General features: G+C 40.8%; 1 protein-coding gene across 1 annotated transcript in view; it reads right to left on the bottom strand.

Moving 5' to 3' along the window:
• The window catches only part of LOC108495770 (protein kinase C alpha type-like), a 78,695-nt gene that overhangs the window by 33,447 nt on the left and 23,913 nt on the right, over positions 1-21,335 (bottom strand). The window contains exons 2-6 of the mRNA XM_017811815.1: positions 12,624-12,735; positions 11,800-11,928; positions 1,649-1,805; positions 1,420-1,554; positions 540-636 (exon numbers count right to left, since the gene is read on the bottom strand). Of these exons, the coding sequence (XP_017667304.1) occupies positions 540-636; positions 1,420-1,554; positions 1,649-1,805; positions 11,800-11,928; positions 12,624-12,636 (531 nt within the window). The 5' untranslated portion in view covers positions 12,637-12,735. The remainder of the gene's footprint in view (positions 1-539; positions 637-1,419; positions 1,555-1,648; positions 1,806-11,799; positions 11,929-12,623; positions 12,736-21,335) is intronic.

Here is a 21,335-nt window from a genome sequence, read left to right as displayed (position 1 = left end):
TTTTCTACACACAACCACCAATACCTCTGGTCCTTAAAAACATCCTCACCCACGCTACAGAGATCAGAATTTCACATGAAAAACTTCTGCAAAGATTATGAGACTCTAAATTATCAGCAATAATTACAAGCCTTTTGTTAAAACACAAGAACTTACAGTGTTAAACATTCTAAATATGTGGTTTCTGAGAATTTCATTTGTCAAATAACGCAGATACCAGTGATACTGGCTGGAAGATTTTGCAGCAAGTATTAGAAGATATTGAAATTATTACACACGCTTGACAAAACATATTTTAAAATACCAACTTAGAAGTGTCATAGCACAGAAGCTGAACTGTCAGAAAAATGATGCCACCACTGAATTAAACCATTTGGCCCAATCTTCAAGGAAACCAAAGTCACACAGTGCTGACACAGGAACAGAAGCAGTAGCACTCAACCATATGTATGTTTTAACGGGCTTTCTTTTTTGGAATAAAGTGAAAAATTTCGTAATAAAGTGAAAAATAAGTGCAATATACAGCTTTTAGCCCTCACCTCAAACTTCTGCCGGAGCTCTGCATTTCCATCTTCATCAGCATCTGGAATTGGAACATTGTAATATTCACCTTCTTCTTGATTCAGCAGCTTGTACCTGAGGAACATTTGAGAAAAAAAAAGTGACTTTCCAGTTTTATTCCTGTTAGATTTGAAGCCTGATTTAGTGTGATTATATGATTTTTTTTGTGTGTGTGGTTTGTATCAGTGTCACAGGCAGGTAAAGAACTGACCTCAAGGACCTAAAGCAAACTCAGAAATAAGACATATTTAACATGAAATCAAACCTTTAATCCCAAATTACGTGGCAAGGCAGTTTAATGGACAAGGAGATTCTTCCCACCCATCCTGTGATATGATGGGAGACATCAACCCTGGAGAACCTCTGTCTCCAGTGCTTCCACAGCCCTAAAGAGCTGTCTTTGAAGGAATGTCCTTTTTCAGGAGATGTGGTGAGTTCTACCCCTTGCTTGGTAGGTAATGAGACGGCATTTTATGAAATCAGTTTCCATGCACTTTGAATTTGCAGAGCTATATATAACATGATACACTTAGTAATGAATACATCGTATTTGAGATAAAAATAAAATTCCTATCACAAGACTATGTACACAGAGCTGAGTTTGCAGCAGCTCCTGGCTCCAGTAGAAGTTTCATGAACACCACAAAAGAAAAGCAATCCTTTCATTATCCTCCTTAGATAAATATATATATATAGCCTGTATTTCCTAGGTTTAGTTGCACTTTCAGTGAATTTATAGCCTGAAACTCAGTGAAAAACTCAAAAAAAAAAAAAAAAGGTAGATCGTGTTGAAGAAAAAGACTGATTTAAAACTTTTGGTGATATATTCTCTCCTTCTCCCTTGTCTGAAACTCTTACCATCCACTGGCTGGCATTTTCATAAGCTCTGACACCCCAAATGAAAGAGATCCCATGAAATCATTCCTGGTTGTTCGATCCCAGTCCCAGACCTCGACGGACAACCGGCGATCTTTGTCTGAAGGCTTTAATTTACTAAAAGGGAGAGAAATAGAGCAGTTTCCAATGCAACACTGAACAAACAATTCAAACCAGGCAAAGATCCTGCATGAAATGGTGTTAAACTCACAATGTGAAGGACTCATTCCAGTCCGGATTCAGAGTAGAACGGATGGTTTTTGTTTTTTGTTTGCTTTCATTCTTAGGGTCTGGGATGAGCTTCAGTTTAACATAAGGATCTGAGAGTCCATTTGGATCCATGGGAATGAGGTTTTTTGCTTCTCTCACTGTCAATATAAAAAAAAAAAACAGCTTGTTTGTACAGGATTAGACATCGCTCATAAAACGCAATAACATGTCAAAGCAGAGTTATTGAAAGATGCTGACAAATAAATAAGACGTGAAAGCCACTTGTCAGACTTGGCATGGAAGAAACTCCTTGCTGTAAAGTGAGGTTGTACTGGGTGATATTTGTCAGAATTGTAGAGAGCAGTGACAGGAGAGGAGTGATTCACAACCGACACGCAGCTCCCAGGCAGCCTTTTCCTGCAGTGGAACGATTAAATACCCAAATCCATCACTGTAATTTTTCTAAGCAGGTACCAATTCTTTGTGCTTTTATTTCCTCATCAGTCTCAGGTCATACAACGACAGAAATATCAGCCAAAAGCTGTAAGGGCAACAGCCAGATCACAATGGATTTCAGAGGGTCCATTATCTGATATGATCCCCCTCTGGAAGGTTTTGAACACTAAATTTCCCCTGGATTCACAGTTCGTCAGCTGTCAGAGGGAATCCTTGAGAACATTATGCCATGACAGCAACCAAAGGAAAAACACAGGGAAGACAAGCTGAACTTCAGCTTCACAAAAATCTTAATGTGGTTTCTACTTTTACAACGTCAAAAGAAGAAATAAAGTGAGTTATCTCATGATCCCCAAAGAGTGAGAGACCCCTCAGAACCCGCAGGTCAGAAGTGCAGGGGAGTGGAATATCCAATGGAAGAGCAAAGACAGCACTGCCCCCCCTCTTGTAGCCACATGAGTAACATTTCTACATCATGGAATGTTTTATTCTGCTGCACCTTGGAAGAAGAGGTGAATTTTCCTCGTGTTGGGAAACCCCATCCCACCCAAACCAGCTGGGATAAAGCTGGGGAGGGAAATTTGGAGCTCACAACTGGGCATCTCAAATCATGCTGGGAGCAGCAATCTCTGGGCTTGTTCTGGATAGAAAACAGCTTTCATTCAGGAATTCCTTTGTGACAGCCATAGTTTAAGATTGGAATTGTTTCTGGAAGGACGACTGCAAGAAGCTTTGAGGGTGACACGGTTCCCAGGGGATGAAGAAAGTCACCAGAGAGATTATCCTGGATTGAGTGTCCTCAGCTTTCATTCAGGAGGGCTTTTTCAAATTTATCTACCTAACTGCAGAAATCTAAAAGGAAATTTAGGAAACATCAACCTTTAAGCCACTTAATATTTCTCGATGGAAAATATTTCCTACAAAAATTTGAATTTTAGAGTCAGAGATAATGCAAAGAAAGAAAAGAAAAAAACTTGTTAGATCTTCAGCAACAGGTTAGTTACTGTTTGCTCAAGGCATTCTTCTCCTCTTCCCCCAGATTTAAATGGCATTTTCGTATTATAAATAAAAAAGCCTTCCCAGGATTTCAATCTGTTGTTTCCCAGCATGGAGGCTGAAAGGCATCCAAGGAACACAGATATTATTTTTATATATAGAATAAGAAGAGGACAGCTTTTGGGCAGCAGGTTTTTATTATTGTGCTTTACCAAAGGCCAGTGAAATGAAAGATGGTGGTGTTGACAACACCCCTGTTGTAAAACAGCACTGATTTATAAACCATGGGATGTTCTGCTCCATTTCCCACACACCAGGTGTATTATCAGGGTGATGGAAGCAACTCTAGGCTGACTCTGTCCTTGCAGGGGATGAAGAGAGTGTTTTAGTGCTCATTGTGTTTTTCCAAAGGACACAACTGCCAAGTGCAAACGTACTCCTGAGCCCCTGATGCAGGATGCAGAGGGAAATTTTCTTTTTGGGAGAAAACCCACCAGTGCAACAGGAAAAAAACCCCATAATTTCAAACAGTTTGACCTGCTCTGTTTATTTAATGAGAGATTATTAGGTGTGGTAGAACAAGTTGGAAGGAAGAAACACCAGACCAAACTGGTACCTTATATCCAAAATAGCTGTGGGAAGAAGGCAGTGTCCAGGGATGTGAGTTACTGATTTGGAAGACACTAGTTTATTTGTTAAGATAATTCTCATGCAGAACAGATACTCTGAGGTAAATTAATCAAGGAAATTAGATCGTGGCTGGAAATGAATCACATGAACTTGACCCAGCAGTTGATACTGATTAAGTTTCTTAAATTTGTGGTTTTAAAACTACAGACAGAAAATGCTTATGGGTTAAAATTTTAGAATAAACTGTAATTCTGTTCACTAAATTTATTGCTCAAATAATTATATCAGAAAAAAAAAATCACTGTATTTTAAAAGAACAGAACAGAAACATGCATCTTTCTTGCAAATCATTTCATTTTTAGTTTCCCACAATCCCTGTATGAAGCTGACAGGGCTTTGCAACTGTGGAAATGACAGTTTTCAGGCCAGGAAAATTGTTTCCACTCTCGTTTACTCTGAGTTTGCCCCTTGAGGGTCTTCACACCCAGTGGTCAGCTGGAAAACCATTTGTTCTCAACCCATGAAAAAAACCCAACCCACCCAATATGAAAATTTAGCATACTGAAAGCCATCTTCAAATACACTTCTGAGGAATAACACTGAGATTAAATGACTTATTTTAGCTAAGTATTTACAATCCCAAAGGGACTGAGAACCACAAAGCGAGTGCGGGATGAAGTGACAGCTTTCAGTGCAAGCTGCTCTCTCTCATCCTATATTTGGGGTTATTTTGGCTTTTTTGGTTTGGTTTTTTTTTTTCAGTCCTCTTGTGCATGGTTCTTGTGACTGCACTGCCAGGTTTGGCACATGAGCTGTTACTTCAAAATCCACATTCTCATTCTTTTTCTCTATCCTGTAGTTTGACATAAGTGAGGAGCAGAACTCTCCACATGTTCTACAGCTTCCCAAAAATACACATTGGGAAGTTTTTCACTAAAATCCCTTGAACAAAATGGCTTAATTTGAACATGGCATCTTCAGATTGAGCTTTTAGGTTTCAGTTTTACCTGGAGAGGCTCAGTGTAACAAGGAGAATTTTAAGCAACGGGCTGGGTGGATGTAGAGACATCCTTGGAAGCTCTGCCATGGAGAATTCCCTGGAGAAAGCCATCACTGACCAGCCTGGGTAAACCTGCTGAGCCTAGAAAACAACACTGGCAGCAGGAGGCCACGGCAGCATGTGTAAGATTGCTTCTTTCTTTTGCAGCACACACAGAAAATGGAAAAAAACCCCACCTCTAAATATAAGAAAGAGAAGCTCAAAGATTAATTGGGAAGGAAAGATGCAACATGTACTAAATACAGGCTGCAGACAAAGTCATTATCTCCCTCCTTGTTTTAAGATATCTGGCCCATTTGTACTTCTGTCTGCATAATTAATACCCTTAGACATCCTTTTCCAACTGACTTAGCACTTCTTTTCCTGAGGAAGCAGCGTGATGATACTTGTGCTGAATGGTGCTTATAGAGAATTAGCATCCAAGTGGTCCATCTCCAAGGGTGCCCTATTTTTAACAGGATGGGTCAGGTTTCTCTAAGAGGATTGACACGAAGAAGAGATTTCCCCTCCCCACCCAAGGCACCGTCTCTTGTGTGGGGGTGAAAAAGTGAAATGAAAAATAACCCCCTGAAAATAAATCAACTTAACTGTGGCTGAGTGGTGCCATAGCTGTAATGACAGCCAGCAACCTCTTACTGCTTGATAATTATTAGTTAATTAAACTCAATGCTGTGCTAGGAATGCTACTCTAAATGAGATGGTTGAAGTGAGGTGAAGTGGAGCATAACTTGGGCACAAACCTAAAATATAATTTGTTGCTTTTCTGTCGTAACTATTAAGGATGATAACAATTTCTGTACTGAGCAAAGCAGCTGCTACAAGTTAAATTTCCCAACATTTTGTCCAGATTGGACTCAATGAGGACTGAGAGAGCACACAGATGAACAGACAACAAAGAGAAGTATATACTGAATTTGAACAAATCCCACCTTGCCCAGGCTTTCCTTCTAAAAACAGAAATAGGGAAAAAATGTGCCATTTTCCTCCTTGTTAATGAAGGAGAGATCCTAAATGTCTATTCAGCAGAAAATGGAGACTATTTGATGACTGTCCTATGGCTCTTCTATCACGTGCTCCTTCTAAACCAGCAGTATCCATCCAGGAGCCATGCCTGGAACTGGAACACCCACTTTCCCAGGAATAGTACAAAGATATAAGCAAACACAGATCTTGTTCTTAGGTATTCATACTTTAAATAAAAATCTAAATAAAACAGAGTGGGCTGGCAGAGAACAACTGACATTTGATGCAAAGAGAAGAAATACAGGCAGAATTCTGAGGAATTCAGAGAGGGGATGACGAAGCTGAAACTTTTTCCATGAGATTGGATAGGTCAAGCCATATGCAGTTATGGATTTATAGCTGCTTGTGGCACCATCAGATAAAATTAGTCATGGGAATGAATAAATAAATGTTTCTGTCCCTAGAACAAAGCTGGATGATTAGCAGCATGAGTTTACTCAGTTCCTTTTCAAGTGAGTCACAGCTACCTTTTTCCTGAATTCCCAAATGTGGATAATAAACCAGTTTAGTGATCACAGAAACCATTTTGTGCCAATCTTTTACCCCCCAGAGGCAACTTAGATGAGCAGAAATCTCTCAACCACATGCTAATAACTGCTTTTAAAAGACAATCCCAGTCTCCAACGGTCTGGCCTGGCACAATATCCGGAGAAATGAAGGAAAAGGGAGGCTGTTGTTAGCTCCAAGAGTTAGCTCCAAGTTTCTGTCTTCACACAATAAAGCATTAGTAAATTATTCCATAATTCTCACTGCCTCCTGAAGAACATTCTAGCCTAAATCCCAGGGATTTGCCCAGTTTTCAGATGACTTAGGTGAGTGACAGAGGATCTTGTATTCTCAGTCAAGGAACTTTCTCCCCAGTTCCTCCCTGCACTCCCCTTAACCACAGTTCAAAAGATTTACCCATTACTGAAAATAATCTTTCTTCCAATTTGTGGATTTGTACTCTCTGTATGCAAAATCCAAAGCTGCCTCCAGAACTGCTCAGCTTTCATTAAAGATTTATTACGAGGTTTTAATAAAACTCACTGAGTGCTTCCTTTCTGGAGCTGGTTGTGACTCACATGTACAAGTGGCTCTGAAAACAAATCCTGCTTTTCAGACAATTTCCAGTTTCCATGCAGTTCTCATCACTAAAAGGGCTTTCAGATATGAGACTTTTCTCTATTCCATAACTACTCCCCTGCCCAGGTAACATTTCTTTTCATGTCCCTCCTGAGCCCAGTGCTCCCATTACTGGAGCCCTGAAAAATGGCAATATAACGAGCCCTTGCACTGCCCAGGAGATGTACAAGGCACAGATGATTCATTTCCTTGTCTACAACAAGACAAAAAATGAACCAATTTCGCAGGACACTTTATTTCTCTCTATTTATTAATATATCCTCTCCTACTAACAAAAAATGTACCATCGTCCCTAACGCTGCTTCCCAAGTTCTTGTGCCTGCAATAGGTTCTCTGCTTTCAATTTTAACTGGAAATCTCACAGGAGCAATTCTATTTTATTTTTAAAATAAGATTATCTTTGTAAAAGTTATCATTAAGCACCACTGGGTAGGACAGCTGCTTAATGAAACATAAATCTTAACACAAGATGGATCAAATCGTCTGAAAAAGGATTCAGACCATTACATTTCTAATTTTATCTGTATATACACTTACCTAAATATATAGGATTTAGTTAATATTTCTGTATGCATGTAGATGGTCATTTATGAAAAATTAATGTTCTTTTTAAATACCATGCATTGCCTATTTCTTCATGGTAAAGTAAATTTAATGACTGGAATGGGAAGGAAACTTTCTGTTGTTATCAGGGCTGGCATTGCTAAAGGCACAGCTTTTCCTGTAATGACTGCAGCAACCCTGCAGCTTCTGGGAATGTCACAAAAGAGATATTAGTGAAGCAAACCATGAGATCCGTGTTTTTTGAGACATTAATAATGTCTCCCACGTGCAAGGAGTTATTTGGGATCCCTTTATAGGCATTTGGTACTAAAAGCTGGTCAAATATCGAGAATATTCCCGTATGCTCCCTTTTAAAATCAGTCGCAGATATTAGGAAGTCAATGCTAACAAAGACAGACACTGACCTAGAAAATCATAACTAAAATTATTAGAGTGGTGTGTGTGTGTGGTAAGACCTTTTAAGGAAACAATTTTTATGAGACTCTAGAAACGTGCCAAAATTCTCCGAGTTTGTCTCCCCAGCTTGTCTGGGCAGAGGCTCCTGCCCCCGTTGTCCCCAGCAAGCAGCGTGACAGGCCATTAATATGCAGAGCCAGAAGGTGGCTCAGCATTCACACACTCCCAAATAATGTGGAGAATGCACAGTGGGGAGCACAGAACTCCCGGGGAGGTTATTGTTGGAGAGCCTGCTCTGTGCTCCCAACCTCTGCAGGGATCACTGCCAGCCCTCCTCTCCTTCCAAATGACAGGAGCATCACCGAGGAATGAAACCAGATTTTCTGTATTCTCGAAGCTTAGAAAAATAGATTTAACCCCCCTCCTGAAAATCCTGGGCTGTGTCTATGTGTGTTTTAACAAGGTTTATGTAGCAGGGGGGTGCACTGGCTGCCAGCAAGTCACTACCACCCTGTCCCTAAATTGGTTCTTCCCTGTCAGCTGCTGTCACATCCAACTCCCAGCCAGTCTCAGGGCACAGTTTAGGGTCCCAATAACGTGGCAGCTTTTTATAAATCAGTGCAGCAAATGGGGTTATTTTTCTCACACGGGTTATTGTTCATTCGCTATAAAAATAATCCCAAATATAAAATTGAAACAAAAAAAATCGCAACTGTGATTCAACCACCTACAAACTCGCCCTGAATTCTAAGATGGGTCAAGAGGTAAATATAAGAGTGAAAAAACTTGTAGCACACATCAGGAGGAAGAAAATTCAGTGCAAAAAGCAGAGATTAAGAATAGCAAAAACTGCTTTATTATGCCTAAGAGCAAACCCCCCACGTCAATCCAACGTATGAAAGGGTCACGAACTCAGTGATTTCAGAGATAAGCAATTCAGGAGTGTTTCTATAAAAAGAAAACTACCCCACTGATTTACTTCAAGTGCAATAAATTATTAATATTCAATGCAACTCTCAAGCAAGCAGCTCAACCATTGAAAATAAACCACTGATGTTTAAGAACTTCAACGAAATGAGCACTGAGTGGGGCAGATTGAGCAGCCCTGGCAAGATGGTGAATTTTGGCAGAGTGTGCCAATCCAAAATTCCTACTCATTTGTGAGGAAATGTTGCAGGGTCTCTACAATTCACACAGAAAAACCTGCACGTCCGTGTTCATGCACCTGGATTGAAGATCCGACCCAGTTAACTGGAATTAAGTGTGTTTATACATAGGATTGAATCATTCCCACCATTAGTTCAATTCAAAACCTGCCAACTTGGAGATTTTAGATAATCTGACTGAGCCACTGGCCAGCCCCACCTGGCAGAACCCTGCCTTGCCTCCTTCCTAGAATTCACTGGGGGGAAAAAAACTCAGTCCTATTTACAACATTCCATCAGGAAAATGTCCTGGCTGGGACTGGGAGGGTCGAGGTGCCCATGGCAGCGATTTGCAAGGTGCCAACCCCAGAGCAGCGATTTGCAAGGTGCCAACCCCAGAGCACGTCTCCATCGAGCAGCACAAATGTTTTGCATGAGATCAAGGCTGGCTGAGAAGGAACCAGCAGGAGCTAATTAACAACCAAAACAGGACGCAGGGCAGGGATATTGAGGAATTCAGCTGGAGCAGTTCAACACCTACAGAGTAATTCCTTTGAAAAAGATTCAGACAAGGGCTCAAACCAAACAGGCAATCATCGATTATTTTTCCTGCTGTTCCTAAACCTCCTGGACACTTAATTCACCTCCTTTCCCAAAGCTAAAGGCAGTGATATTGTGCCTGGCAGCTCTGGGAACTGCATATTCTAACAAAGGTTTTCTCAATAAATATTTTAGAAGCAATGACATTCTAGGAGAAAATTTTTGCATAGCAGTGTGTCCATGAACTACCTGACAACTGCTAATTTCCTTTTCAGTTAAACATGCACAAAAGGCACCTGAAATGTCATTTGGGCTTAGTCTGTATGGCATTTTTTTATTTAAAGAAACAAAAAAGCAGCTTACTTTCAGAACAACTGTCACTTTCATTTAAAGAAGTTTTCTGAAAGCTTGGAAATGTTGAGAAGCCTCAACCACAACAACAGCCCTGTAATTGTTTTACACATAACAAGGTTATAGTAAACATTTTTCTTGTTGTCCAGAAACCTACTTAATTGTAGGATGGAAATGTTTTATTTATAAACACAACAGAAACAGCATTTGCCAAGTACACTGACACCAAAAAGAGCAATGAAGAAAACCCAAGAAATGCCTGTAACAATTTGACCACGTTCATATCTCAGAGAAGACCTTTTCAAATAAAACTGTGAACTAAAAGAATCCTTGTTTGTGTAATCGTTTTACAGGGCCTCGGTACCACAGAGACTTGTGACAAATGTTTTTGTCCCTAAAAGGATTATAAACCCACTGAATCATCAGAAAATAAGCACATGTTATTTGTCAAATTATGTGTATTACAGCAGAAAGTTTGAGCCATATTTAAGAACCTTGCTGCAGAGCGGCCTAGAATAATGCAAACATTACATTTTGTCACTTGGATGATTTTCAAATTAATTCTCTCTCATGGTACAATTGCTTTTAGAAGCTGCATCACCATCTCTGAAATGCCTCACCACTTTGTGAAACCACCTTCTGTTAATGACAGTACCTTGGACAAATTTCCCCTCCCACGTCGACAGGAAAAGTTAAGCTACAATTAAGCACCACTTGGGATCTGTTCTGATCCTTTCTAACGAAATTTTATCCAACTTCTTCTTTTCAATGCGTTTTACAAGGTCTGACAGGAGAATATGGAGGCATCTGGATTCAGAGAGAACAGAGCCACAGAGAATACAGTGCCAGGAGGAATATTTGCTGGCTCAGTCAGCAGGGAAAATTCAGGGTGATGGTCTCATTTCCTTTATGCTGACCACGAGGGGATGGTCTCTACTGGACTCATTCCACAAAGAGGAACAGAGGTGGAAGAAATGTCCTTTTAGTGTCTAACAGGCTCTATCCTGTCAGCTGAGCCACACTGAAGCCACACGTGACACTCAACATCCACAGGTTGCCAACAAGCAAGAAATGTCAAGAAACATCAGGAAAACCAAGGGCAGAAGTTGAGATGGTCTAAGAAACCTCCTACTCTGCCCTGGTGTAAAACTTTGCCCTCGAATTTGATTCCATTTTACAACACCAACCAGGCAATGATAAAAGCACTGGACCCTGTTCTGGATACACAGAATTTTTTCTGCAGCTTCAGCCCCAGACTGGGTCGGTGGGGTGTGGGGGTGTGCAAGTCTGGCTGTGCACAACCAAAAGTTACTCATAAATCCCGGGAGAAACACTTCCAAGGAAAAGAACTGCCACCCTCTCTTTCCTTCCTTTCTCTGCCTCCTCCCCATCTTGGTAACCTCAAGCTCAAAGAATGTGAGAATTATGTTTTTTTTTTATTTTATAATTCACTGGGAGCAATATTTGGGACTGAATCCAAGTTGCTTTTGTTTATTCAACACTATGAAATACAGGAAACAACTCCCCAGCTGATGAAAGTTTAGTGCATCTCTCGTGTTCTGAAGATGATGGGGAACTTCCTGAACAGATAACCATCCTACTGAGCTGCTTTTTACATGAAAAAAAATGACATAAAGTGATTTTCTAATTAATATTCCAGAGTTTTTAAAGCTATTACCACAGCTTTCATTTTTCTATTTATTTTCATGAACCCCAGTTCTTGATTCCAAGACACTTTGTATGAAACCCTCACACTTCTGAAGGGAAATACTCCATCAGTGGCTTTAACACACCAAGATCTGAGCAAGGCACACGGTGGTTATAAATGCCTATAAAACCTGAAAAGTTCCAAAGTGAGCTGTTTACCTGTTACTTCCAGTTTTTCACCAATGACTTCAGCTTTCAGGTAAATCCTTCCCCTTTTCTCTGTGTGGTCCATGCCACAGAGGCTGGGCACGTTTATCACACATTGCTTATGAACGTTCATGTCACAGGCTGTGGAGACAAAAACGGTTCAGACACCCATGAGGAGCCAATAATTATGATCACACTGCAAACTCGGAGGAAAGTGAAAGTTAAGGCTAAATGCTTAATTGTTGGCCAGACTTTCAGATCACAGCTGGGTGGTTTTCCACCCAATGATGTGGCTACATCTTACAATACATTCTGCAGAGAATAAAATAATCTACTTCAGAAACCTAAACATAACCATTAATGATGTGCAAGGGAAAATAAAAGTGAAGATGGAATAAAGACTTGCTGGGAATATGACTAAGAAAACAGAGCATTCACGTCAGCATCCCCAATGAACGTGAGTTTAAATTGATTATTAGATTTTTCTAGCAGGACACTTCCAATACAAATTAAATACAAGGAAAATACTGGACCCTGGCTACAAACTGAACTGAATTTTCAGTCTTTAAGGGTGTATTCAAGAGGCTTTCTCAAAACTGCCACAGCAAAGGCTCTTCAGCCACATCAAGCTGAACGTGCTGCGTTCTCAGCAGCAGAGGTGATTTTCATTAGTAGATCATTATAGTACTGAAATATCCACTTGAAATATAACAGGACTATAAATAGCTGACATTTGAAACACTGTTTTCCACAGAAATGAAGTAAGAGGCTGTTACCCAGGGTTTCCACTTACTTTCTAAACCCCTCTTTTGGTAACACAGAGAACCTTCACTTACTGTCACACTTCATCCCTTGGTGCAGGAGCCCATAAAGGAGGGACCCACAGTGGTCACAAAAGGTGGGGCTCCCATAGGTGTGGATCTTAAATTTGTGCTTGCTTCTGGGATCCTGGAGGAAAAAAACCAGACAGACATCCTCAAGTCATAAAAAAATACCAGCGACACACCTTTAATATATCACCTCAAATACCAAAAACTTTCCAGCTCTGCAGCTTATGCTGCAGGAAAATACATTTGATTGTGTAGCTTGTTCCTGACCCTCGGAGCGGTACCTGCATTGGCACAGGCACATCTGCCTCAGTTCTTAATTTCCCTCTGCTTTGGTGTTGTAAGAGTGAGTCAGCTCAGAGAACACAGCCTTGTTCCATGATTTATCTGCACTAAAACTTCACTTACTGACTGCACAAGTACATAAAGTTTAATGACAGTGTTCAGCCCGTGGCTGAAGTGTCACAGACCGTCTGTCTGATTACAGTGTGTCCTTGTCACCACACAAAATACAGCAGGGAAATAACTGTTAATGGGCTGTTCTGAACCACAGTCAAAGGGCTGGAAAATCAGCATCTTACAGAGGGGATCATCTCGAAATGCTGCAACTTTATAATCTACACTGTAAATGGAAGGGAACAACTTCTAACTTGGCATGCAGTAAATGTTTTACAGACAATGCTGTTCCCATCTGATTATTGAACAGAGAAACTTATAGAAAGGACATTTTAGCCACCAGCAGCTTGGAAATGTTTCCTAAGTTAGAACCTGTGAAAGGGAATACGCTCAAATAAAAAATCGAAAGAATTTTGCTGTTCCTCTAGGGGTAGAGATCCTCTCTGGAAAACCAAGACACTTATATAAAAGGAATAAATCACAAATTCAGTATGTTCACCCATTACACTCACACCAGGCTGGAGATGTGCAGAGCTCAAAGGGGGCAACAGCCCTGTCCTGTGCACATCCTCTCCATCCTGATATCCCTGATGGCCATTTCCAGCCCCAAATGTATTTTAGTCACAACTACCACTGCCCAGTCTTGATCAGGAGTTGGGAAGAGCAGCAATTCTTCATTAGAAAACACACTGGGGTTTGAAATGAATCCTTGCTAACATTATTTTCAGAAAGATCACGGAAATCATGAAATGCCAGGTCTAAAACATCCTCAACGAATACACAGCTGCAAAATGAGACATGAAAATGTTTTTCTTCTGATTACATTTCGTATTAATATGCCTTTATATTAGATAAGAACTGTTAAACTGTCTTACAAATATACTGATTTTTAAACTTCACCTGCCAATCAAAAGCAAAGCCCAGCATGTAATCCAAGATGGAAAACCTGGAGGTTCTGTCTTCAAAAGGCAGAGGTTCCTCCAGTAAAAGTGTTTTCTCAAGGAATCTGAGAAATTCTAACAGTAATTAGCATAAAAATAGGACTATGAGAAGGCAAAATCTTGCCTTCATATTTTAATATTTTGCCATCTTATTCTTTGTGAAGGTTTTTTGTGTTTTGGGAGCATTCTGCATGTGAAATCATTCCGATACTGATTCCAAGTTTTACAATGAATCTATAACCATTATTTTTTCACTACACGGGAAGGAATTGTACAGCATCCAGGATAACAAGTAAAGACTTTACATTAGGAATTCAAATGGAGACTACTTCAATAGCTCTGCCTGTTACACAGCCCGAGATATGAAATACAAGCTGCTAACAACCGTATTTATTTAGTAAACACAGCTAACCCACATGGAGTGACATCCAGGGCTCCACAGAACATCTGTTTCATTATTTATTAAAGATATAGCAAAGGGCCTCGTGGCACAGGGTCATGGGAACGTTGTTTTACAAAAGGGTTCTCTGATGGCTCTGTGACTATATGATTCCAAAGAATTTAAACCACAGTTGGGAAGCGAATTCTTCCTTAAATTGTTTTGTTTAGAAGACAGGAGGGGACTTGTTGCCTTATAAATATACCCACTTAAACATTACTCTGGTAAGCACATCTGTGGCTGAGAAGGACAAAAGCTTCCAAGAATGACACTGAATAAACAGAGTTTTAAAGTTGTGTTTAACCTCTGATGTAAGTGGTATTTATGAGTATAAAGTAAATGATACAGAGGGGAAATTATTATAGTGAATGTCTATTAAATACATTGAGCCTGTATATTGTCCTGAAATGATATAACACTACCAAATAACTTCACTCCAAACAACAGGATATCCATGTAATTAAGTTAAGCAGGGGGGTGTGTGGCTAAAAAACGTTGTGACATGTAAGGACAGCTCTGCTGCTCTCACCACAAAGCAACACGAGCTCATGTGCTCCTGTGCCTAATTCAATGTGACTCCAAAATGAAACAAAAACAGTCACAGGAATAAATAAATCGAGTTGAATCAAACTTTGGAGTTGGCCCTGCACGATTCATTATATGTAATTTGAATCATCATTTGCTTTCTGTAACGAATGTCCCCTTTCTATCCCTATATGAAAGTCCCTACTGTAGGATGTTTCAAATGAAAAATTTATTATGAATTAATTTTTTTAAGGAGCAGCAAGTAAGTTCTGACTATTATTAGTTATTATTCTCTATGCATGAAGTCATTCCAGGCAGAGCATAATATAAACAGGACAGTGGAAAACAGTACCAAAACTACTCCTGAACTGGAAACTTTGTAGAATATCCCTTTCAAAATCCCTTTAATACATCTACATAGAAGAACCTAAAAAACATTTAAAACCTACAAATAAGAGAGTGCACTCTTCATCAGTATTTAATCCTATTTTCTGTTTCAGTCCTATGTTTTTTGATTTTTTTTTGGTAAATTTAAGTATAGAAGACAACTTTATTTTGCCACCAAGTCTGAGACCATCTAGAGAAAGCCAAGAGATCACTTCTACCCATCACAGATGATAAAACCTTTTTATCTTATTCTTATATTAACAGGGATTTTTCATGCACTCACAACTACCCTTGAATCTATAGTTTGCATTTTAATTACAAGCAATCATATTAATAATAATTAGTACATTGCCAGTACTAATTACTTACATTAACAGCAATTATTTTATTAGTTGTTAACACTTCCCAGTGTTAAATATGCATTAAGGGACTTATGTGAATCATAGAGGAAACAGGATCATCTTTAGTACTTTCTGGCTAAAGGAAAACTATGGAGCTAAAGGAAAGCTCCCGTAAATTTTCTTCAAATATGCCCTTTTCATCGATGTAAACTTTCAATAATTCCCAAAGCAGAGCTGGCAGTCCCGTTTCATAGTAAACACAGGGAGCCAAGCCAGGATATGACAGATGAACTGCCAAATAATGGCTGCTATTTGCAAGAGAATTGAACTTTGCACTAAACTTGGCATAGATTAATTGTGAAACTCTAAAGGGAAAACCCACTTCTGCTTCCAAAACCCGTCAAAGTTATGGAGGGGGAAAGTGGCAATGGGAAAGCAATGGGAAAGCACTTGTTAAGCAGTGATGAATGATGTGCTCTATTAAAATTCATGTTATTTTCATGCTAAAAAGTGAATTCTGGGCTATGTTAAGACAATCCCCCATTTTGGTAAGTAGAACTGAACGCAGTACAGCATAATTAAATGGGAAAGGAAACTGGGCAATCAATAGTAGTGACGTTTAAATATTTGTCTTTGAAAAACCCTTAAACTGGCAAAAATCTGGCCAGTGCTCTGCAATTCCACTACTTTAGAACAGGCTGGCTTTCAGAGCCTGTAATGACATATATGGGTGCAGCATCCCTTTAAAGATGAACAGCAACTGGGTATCTGCAGCCCACACAGCTCTCAAAAAATCAGAATATTATTCATTAATCTCAAAGCAGAGACAAGATTGCACAGAGAGGGGCAGGCCCAGAGTCCCAGTGAGCAGGAGATCTGGGCTGCACGAGGTGGAACTACCACCAAAAACGGAGCAGAAACCTTTAAAAAACATAAATCATGAGTTTGCAGAAGTGGCTCCCCCAGCCAAGCCAGCTTTGGGTCTGCTCGAAGGAGTTCCTGGAGCCGGGCAGGAATCCAGGCAGGAATCCAGGCAGGAATCCAGGCAGGAATCCTGCTGCACTCCAGCAGAGGGAAGCAGAAGAACACGGAGGCATCTCCCCAAACCACATGTTTGTCCCTCTGTCTACTGCCACCGAGCTCTGTCCTGCCCACTGCAGCAGCACTGCCACCACCCCTGCTCCTGCCTTTGTTTAGCACGAACGAATCCATTCCCTTTATTGGAGAGCCATGGAAAGCACCCCCCTGCGAGGAGCCATTCCATCATTTTTGTGGCTCAAAGGCAGGGGGGTGCAATAATTGAAAGCTCCTGGTTAACCAGCAGCACATGTCAAACTGTGCTTTAACACATCACAGACCAGCTTATGAGCACTGCATTTCGGAATTCATTCTAAGAGCTCCCTTTTGATTAGGATTTTATTCCCCTTGATAGCAACACTGAACTTGCTATCATTTTGCAGGCATTAAATCACCATCTTGCTTTTAAGTATAAAATAAGCAAAAAACCCCACTTTGGGTGCTGTTGCACCAGTGGAGATTTTACATTCCAAGCACATCATATCATCCCTTGTCTTTTCAAAATATACAACTTGATGGTGTCTCCAGCTGTGTCCCCAGGAACATGGATCCACCTTGTCCTGGGCTGATCCCACAGTGTGGGCAGCAGGGAAGGGAGGATTCTGCCCCTCAGCCCCCCTCAGGAGAGACCCCACCTGCAGAGCTGCCTCCAGCTCTAGGGTCCAACAGTAGAAGGATGTGGAGATGCTGGAACAAGCCCAGAGGAGGCCACGGAGATGCTCCGAGGGTTGGAGCCCCTCTGCTCTGGAGCCAGGCTGGGAGAGTTGGGGGTGCTCACCTGGAGAAGAAAAGGCTCCAGGGAGATCTTAGAGCCTTTTCAGTGCCTAAAGAGGCTCCAAGAGAGCTGGAGAGGGACTTTGGACAAGGGATGGAGGGACAGGACACAGGGAATGGCTTCCCACTGCCAGAGGCCAGGGTTGGATGGGATATTGGGAAGAAATTCTTCCCTGGGAGGGGGGGAGGCCCTGGCACAGGTTGCCCAGAGAAGCTGTGGCTGCCCCATCCCTGCAAGTGTTCAAAGCCAGGTTGGATGGGGCTTGGAGCAACCTGGGCTAGTGGAAGGTGTCCCTGCCCGTGGTAGGGGGTGGGACTGGATGAGCTTTTATTTAGTTCTTAGGTTAAAAGTTGTACGGGGGAAAAAACCCTTAAAATATCCAAATTACTTCACTTAGACGAAAGAAAAAAATAAAATTCCTAAGCCTCAGTAGCATGAACTGTGGTACTGCTCGTGTTTCTGTTGAAAACAAGGGTGACCATACATTCCATATATGCAAAAAAAATCCAAATTGTTACAAGAGATATGATCTCACTGTTCCTCCTCACCAGCCCCAGGAGACTGGCAGGTGTTTTCCTCACTTTAATACTCAGCCTTTAGACATTTCCTACTGTGACAGAAACACTGAATCCTACATCTTTCTCTGTCCCCCCTCCAAATGTCTTTAAAATATGGATTGTAAGGAACTCTGCTCCAGCAGATCAATGAAACCGCTGCAATTTGTACCGCACATATTTCACTTAAAATAGGTCTGACTTCCCCAAGCAAATATCAAGTTAATAAAACATATTTAAGAAGAACCAAGCGTGGTTTTCTCTCCACAGAGCCAAATCCCACATTCATCCCACGCTCTCCTTGGGCAAATTTCTGTTTCAGTTATGAAAGTCTCCAGAATCCAGCTTTTCTAAACACCTTCCAAGCAGCAACCACAATATCCAGGACCCCACTCAGACCCATGTCTGTTTGAGACACTTTCTTCTGTTTGCTGTTTATTTTCCTACTGAGATAACAAAACTATTGGTTGGTGACTTATTTGCTTGGCACCTTAATTTGAGAAAGCAGCTTCAACCTCGAGGAGCTGCAAGAGCCAAGGGGCCAAATGCTTCTACTGGAAATAACTTCCAGGGCTTAAAATATGGTTCCTGTGATCAGAGCTCAGGAGCAAGAACAGTCAAAACTCCTCGTGGAACTGGTCACCAGCTTTGTTCTTCCCTGGCTGAAGGAGACTGAAAGCAAAGGCAATCTGAGACTCTTGGGAATGATTAGGACAATATCACTTTTTAAAAACAAATTATCAATGGCTTAAAGCTTGTTTGATATTTCACCTCTCACAGCCACAGCATAGGGAAGTAGAATTAAAGATAAGACTTCTACTGGCTGAAGAATCAAAAATATCACAGGGGGGCTGAGGGTGGATGGGACCTCTGAGACCCCCGAGCCCAAACCTGGCTCAAAGCAGGGCCCACTACAGAGCAGTTGGGTTTTGCAGATGGTCATGGGGTTACTCCTCCCCAGCAAGATTCCATGGAGCTCCAAATCTACCTGCCAAGCACCCAGAAAACATCTCCTGCAGGTTGAGATATGGCTCCTAAGAGCTCCTTCCTGCAGCGGAGGAGGAGAGGAATGACATGACCAGGATGCGAAATCACACACGGACTCTTTCCAGGAATCCTACCTCCAGGCAGGATTTGGAGTGTCAGTGTTTGTTTGGAATGACTCAAAGGAATAATTTGGACAAAGAATTCATTCATTCATTCATTCAATGCACTGACATCTGCAGGATGGGAAACCTAACACAGTGGTAGGTGTTCAGAGCAGAAGTGGAGTTTATTCAGCTCCACAACAGCAGTGTAAGGGAGTGGTGGGATAAGAAAATGAAGACTAAGGAAAAATACAGGTAATAAAACCTATGTACATTAGTCTTTAAGGCTGTCCAACAAGGATGCAAGGGAGGAGAGAAGAGATGGGCTCTAATCCATGCTGGATTTCAGAGATAAGGGAGGGAAGGAGCCCTGAGCTCCTGCACACACTGCTGTGCAAACACTGCTGTGCTCCTGGCAGACCTGCAGCAGCACCTCTGGAAGCAGCTGCACTACAGCAAGGCCAAAATACAGCCCATTCCTGCCCGGGTTCAGGGGTAGGAATGACATTCAGAATTGAAGACTGACTCTGAAGTGCTGTAGAAGAAAAGCCTTTCATGATAACAAGTGACAACCCAGCTAAAAATAACAACAAAAATCTCTTTTCCCGTTGCTGTTACTAAGACCACTTCTATTCCTTATTGCTCTGAAAAGAGTTAAGAGGGTTCACAAACAGAAAAAAATTGTATTTAATTAAAACTAACAAATTTCAATCAACTCTACATTTGTATAGAAAGAGGACAACTTGAACACGGTTCAAAAATGATTCAAAGGCCAGTTTTTCAGTCCCCTCCTGGAATTCACAGTAAATTATTATTTTTAATTAAAAGAAACAGGTGGTCATTGAATAAACTGCTTTTGATTGCTGCCTTTTGTTCCTGTTCTTCTTGTATAGAATAGAACTGATTGAGTTGGCAAAGGGAGAAAGAAGATCTGCACGACTGTACTCCCAGGGATTTGTAATTTCCTAATTACTAGAAAGACAGATAAATTCGGAAGGGACTTGGTGTTTACTGGCTGTTTTTCCTTCATTCTTTTTTAATGAAGAAACTGCAGGATAATTACGCAAAGTGCATAAACAAAAGATCCTGTTAGAAAATGATTCACGAGCAGGAGAAACGGAGAAAGATTTTGTTTCAGACACAACTTAACATCACATTACCACGTGGAAATCATTTCAATAAAGACAAAGTCCAGGGATCTGGATTCAAAAGAAGTACTAGAGAGACACAGCTGCATATGGCTTGCTTAAAAACCCTAATTTATTAGTCTTATTATTTTGCCATTTGTTAATTAATTTCTTGAAGATGCACTTTTCGACACAGAGCATCCTTTACACCTTGAATGCCTATTAAAATATAGAGTTTAAACAGATCAGCTGGAAAAAGTAATTTTAACAAATTCCTGCTGTATAGGAAAGTATTGATATTGAGAGGTACAATATGGTGAATTGTTCAGGATTGCAGTTACATTGTAGTTTCTGTGCTTCCCAAAGGAGCTGCAATGTGGGTGGGTGCAGTGCATCATTAATGCAATAAAGGATTTAACACCAACAGGTAATGTTGTCTGTTGTCACTGTGTGACAGCAGGTTGCAAGAGAATTATTTTACATTAACATAACAATAGTTCCTCATCAGTTCCTAAATATTTAAATATATTTCTGTACAATACCTCCTCATGAGTTCTTAAATATTTCAAAATATTTCATTACTGGCCAACTTGCTCATGCTAGACATGATATTACTTATTTTTTCCCCCCATTACCCTCAGCTGGAGTTCATAATATCCTTTCTTTCAGTCACTGAAAGGGAAAATGGAATGAGAAAGGCTGAAAAGCAACTTCACCTGAAATGCCCCATTTCCCTGTAAGAGCAGCGACCCCAAGGGCAGAGGTATCAGGTCAAGCAATCCAACATCTGCTGTCATTTGAGCATTTGAGCTGTCTCTGTATGAACATTTGCTGTTCATACAGAGAAGTGGTACATATTTATCCAAGAATAAGGGGGAAGCAGGAATGGCTCCAGACACCCTTTCAGAAGCAATTACAGCCCGAAGTCGAGTTCACTGTTGGCACTTCAAGGCTTCAAAAAGCCTCTTGGTGACCCCAAACTTGCTGAGTGCTGACAGAAGCCAAAACCCAACGAACTCAAGCTCTTATTTGCAGAGCCAAACCTGCCCTCAGTTAGTTCTGTCTAAGGTG

This window comes from Lepidothrix coronata, unplaced genomic scaffold (assembly GCF_001604755.1).
Source record: "Lepidothrix coronata isolate B3197 unplaced genomic scaffold, Lepidothrix_coronata-1.0 Scaffold34, whole genome shotgun sequence".
Classification (NCBI taxonomy): domain Eukaryota; kingdom Metazoa; phylum Chordata; class Aves; order Passeriformes; family Pipridae; genus Lepidothrix; species Lepidothrix coronata.
The sequence above is the reverse complement of the archived record's forward strand: the minus strand, read 5'-3'. Positions and strand labels throughout refer to the sequence as shown.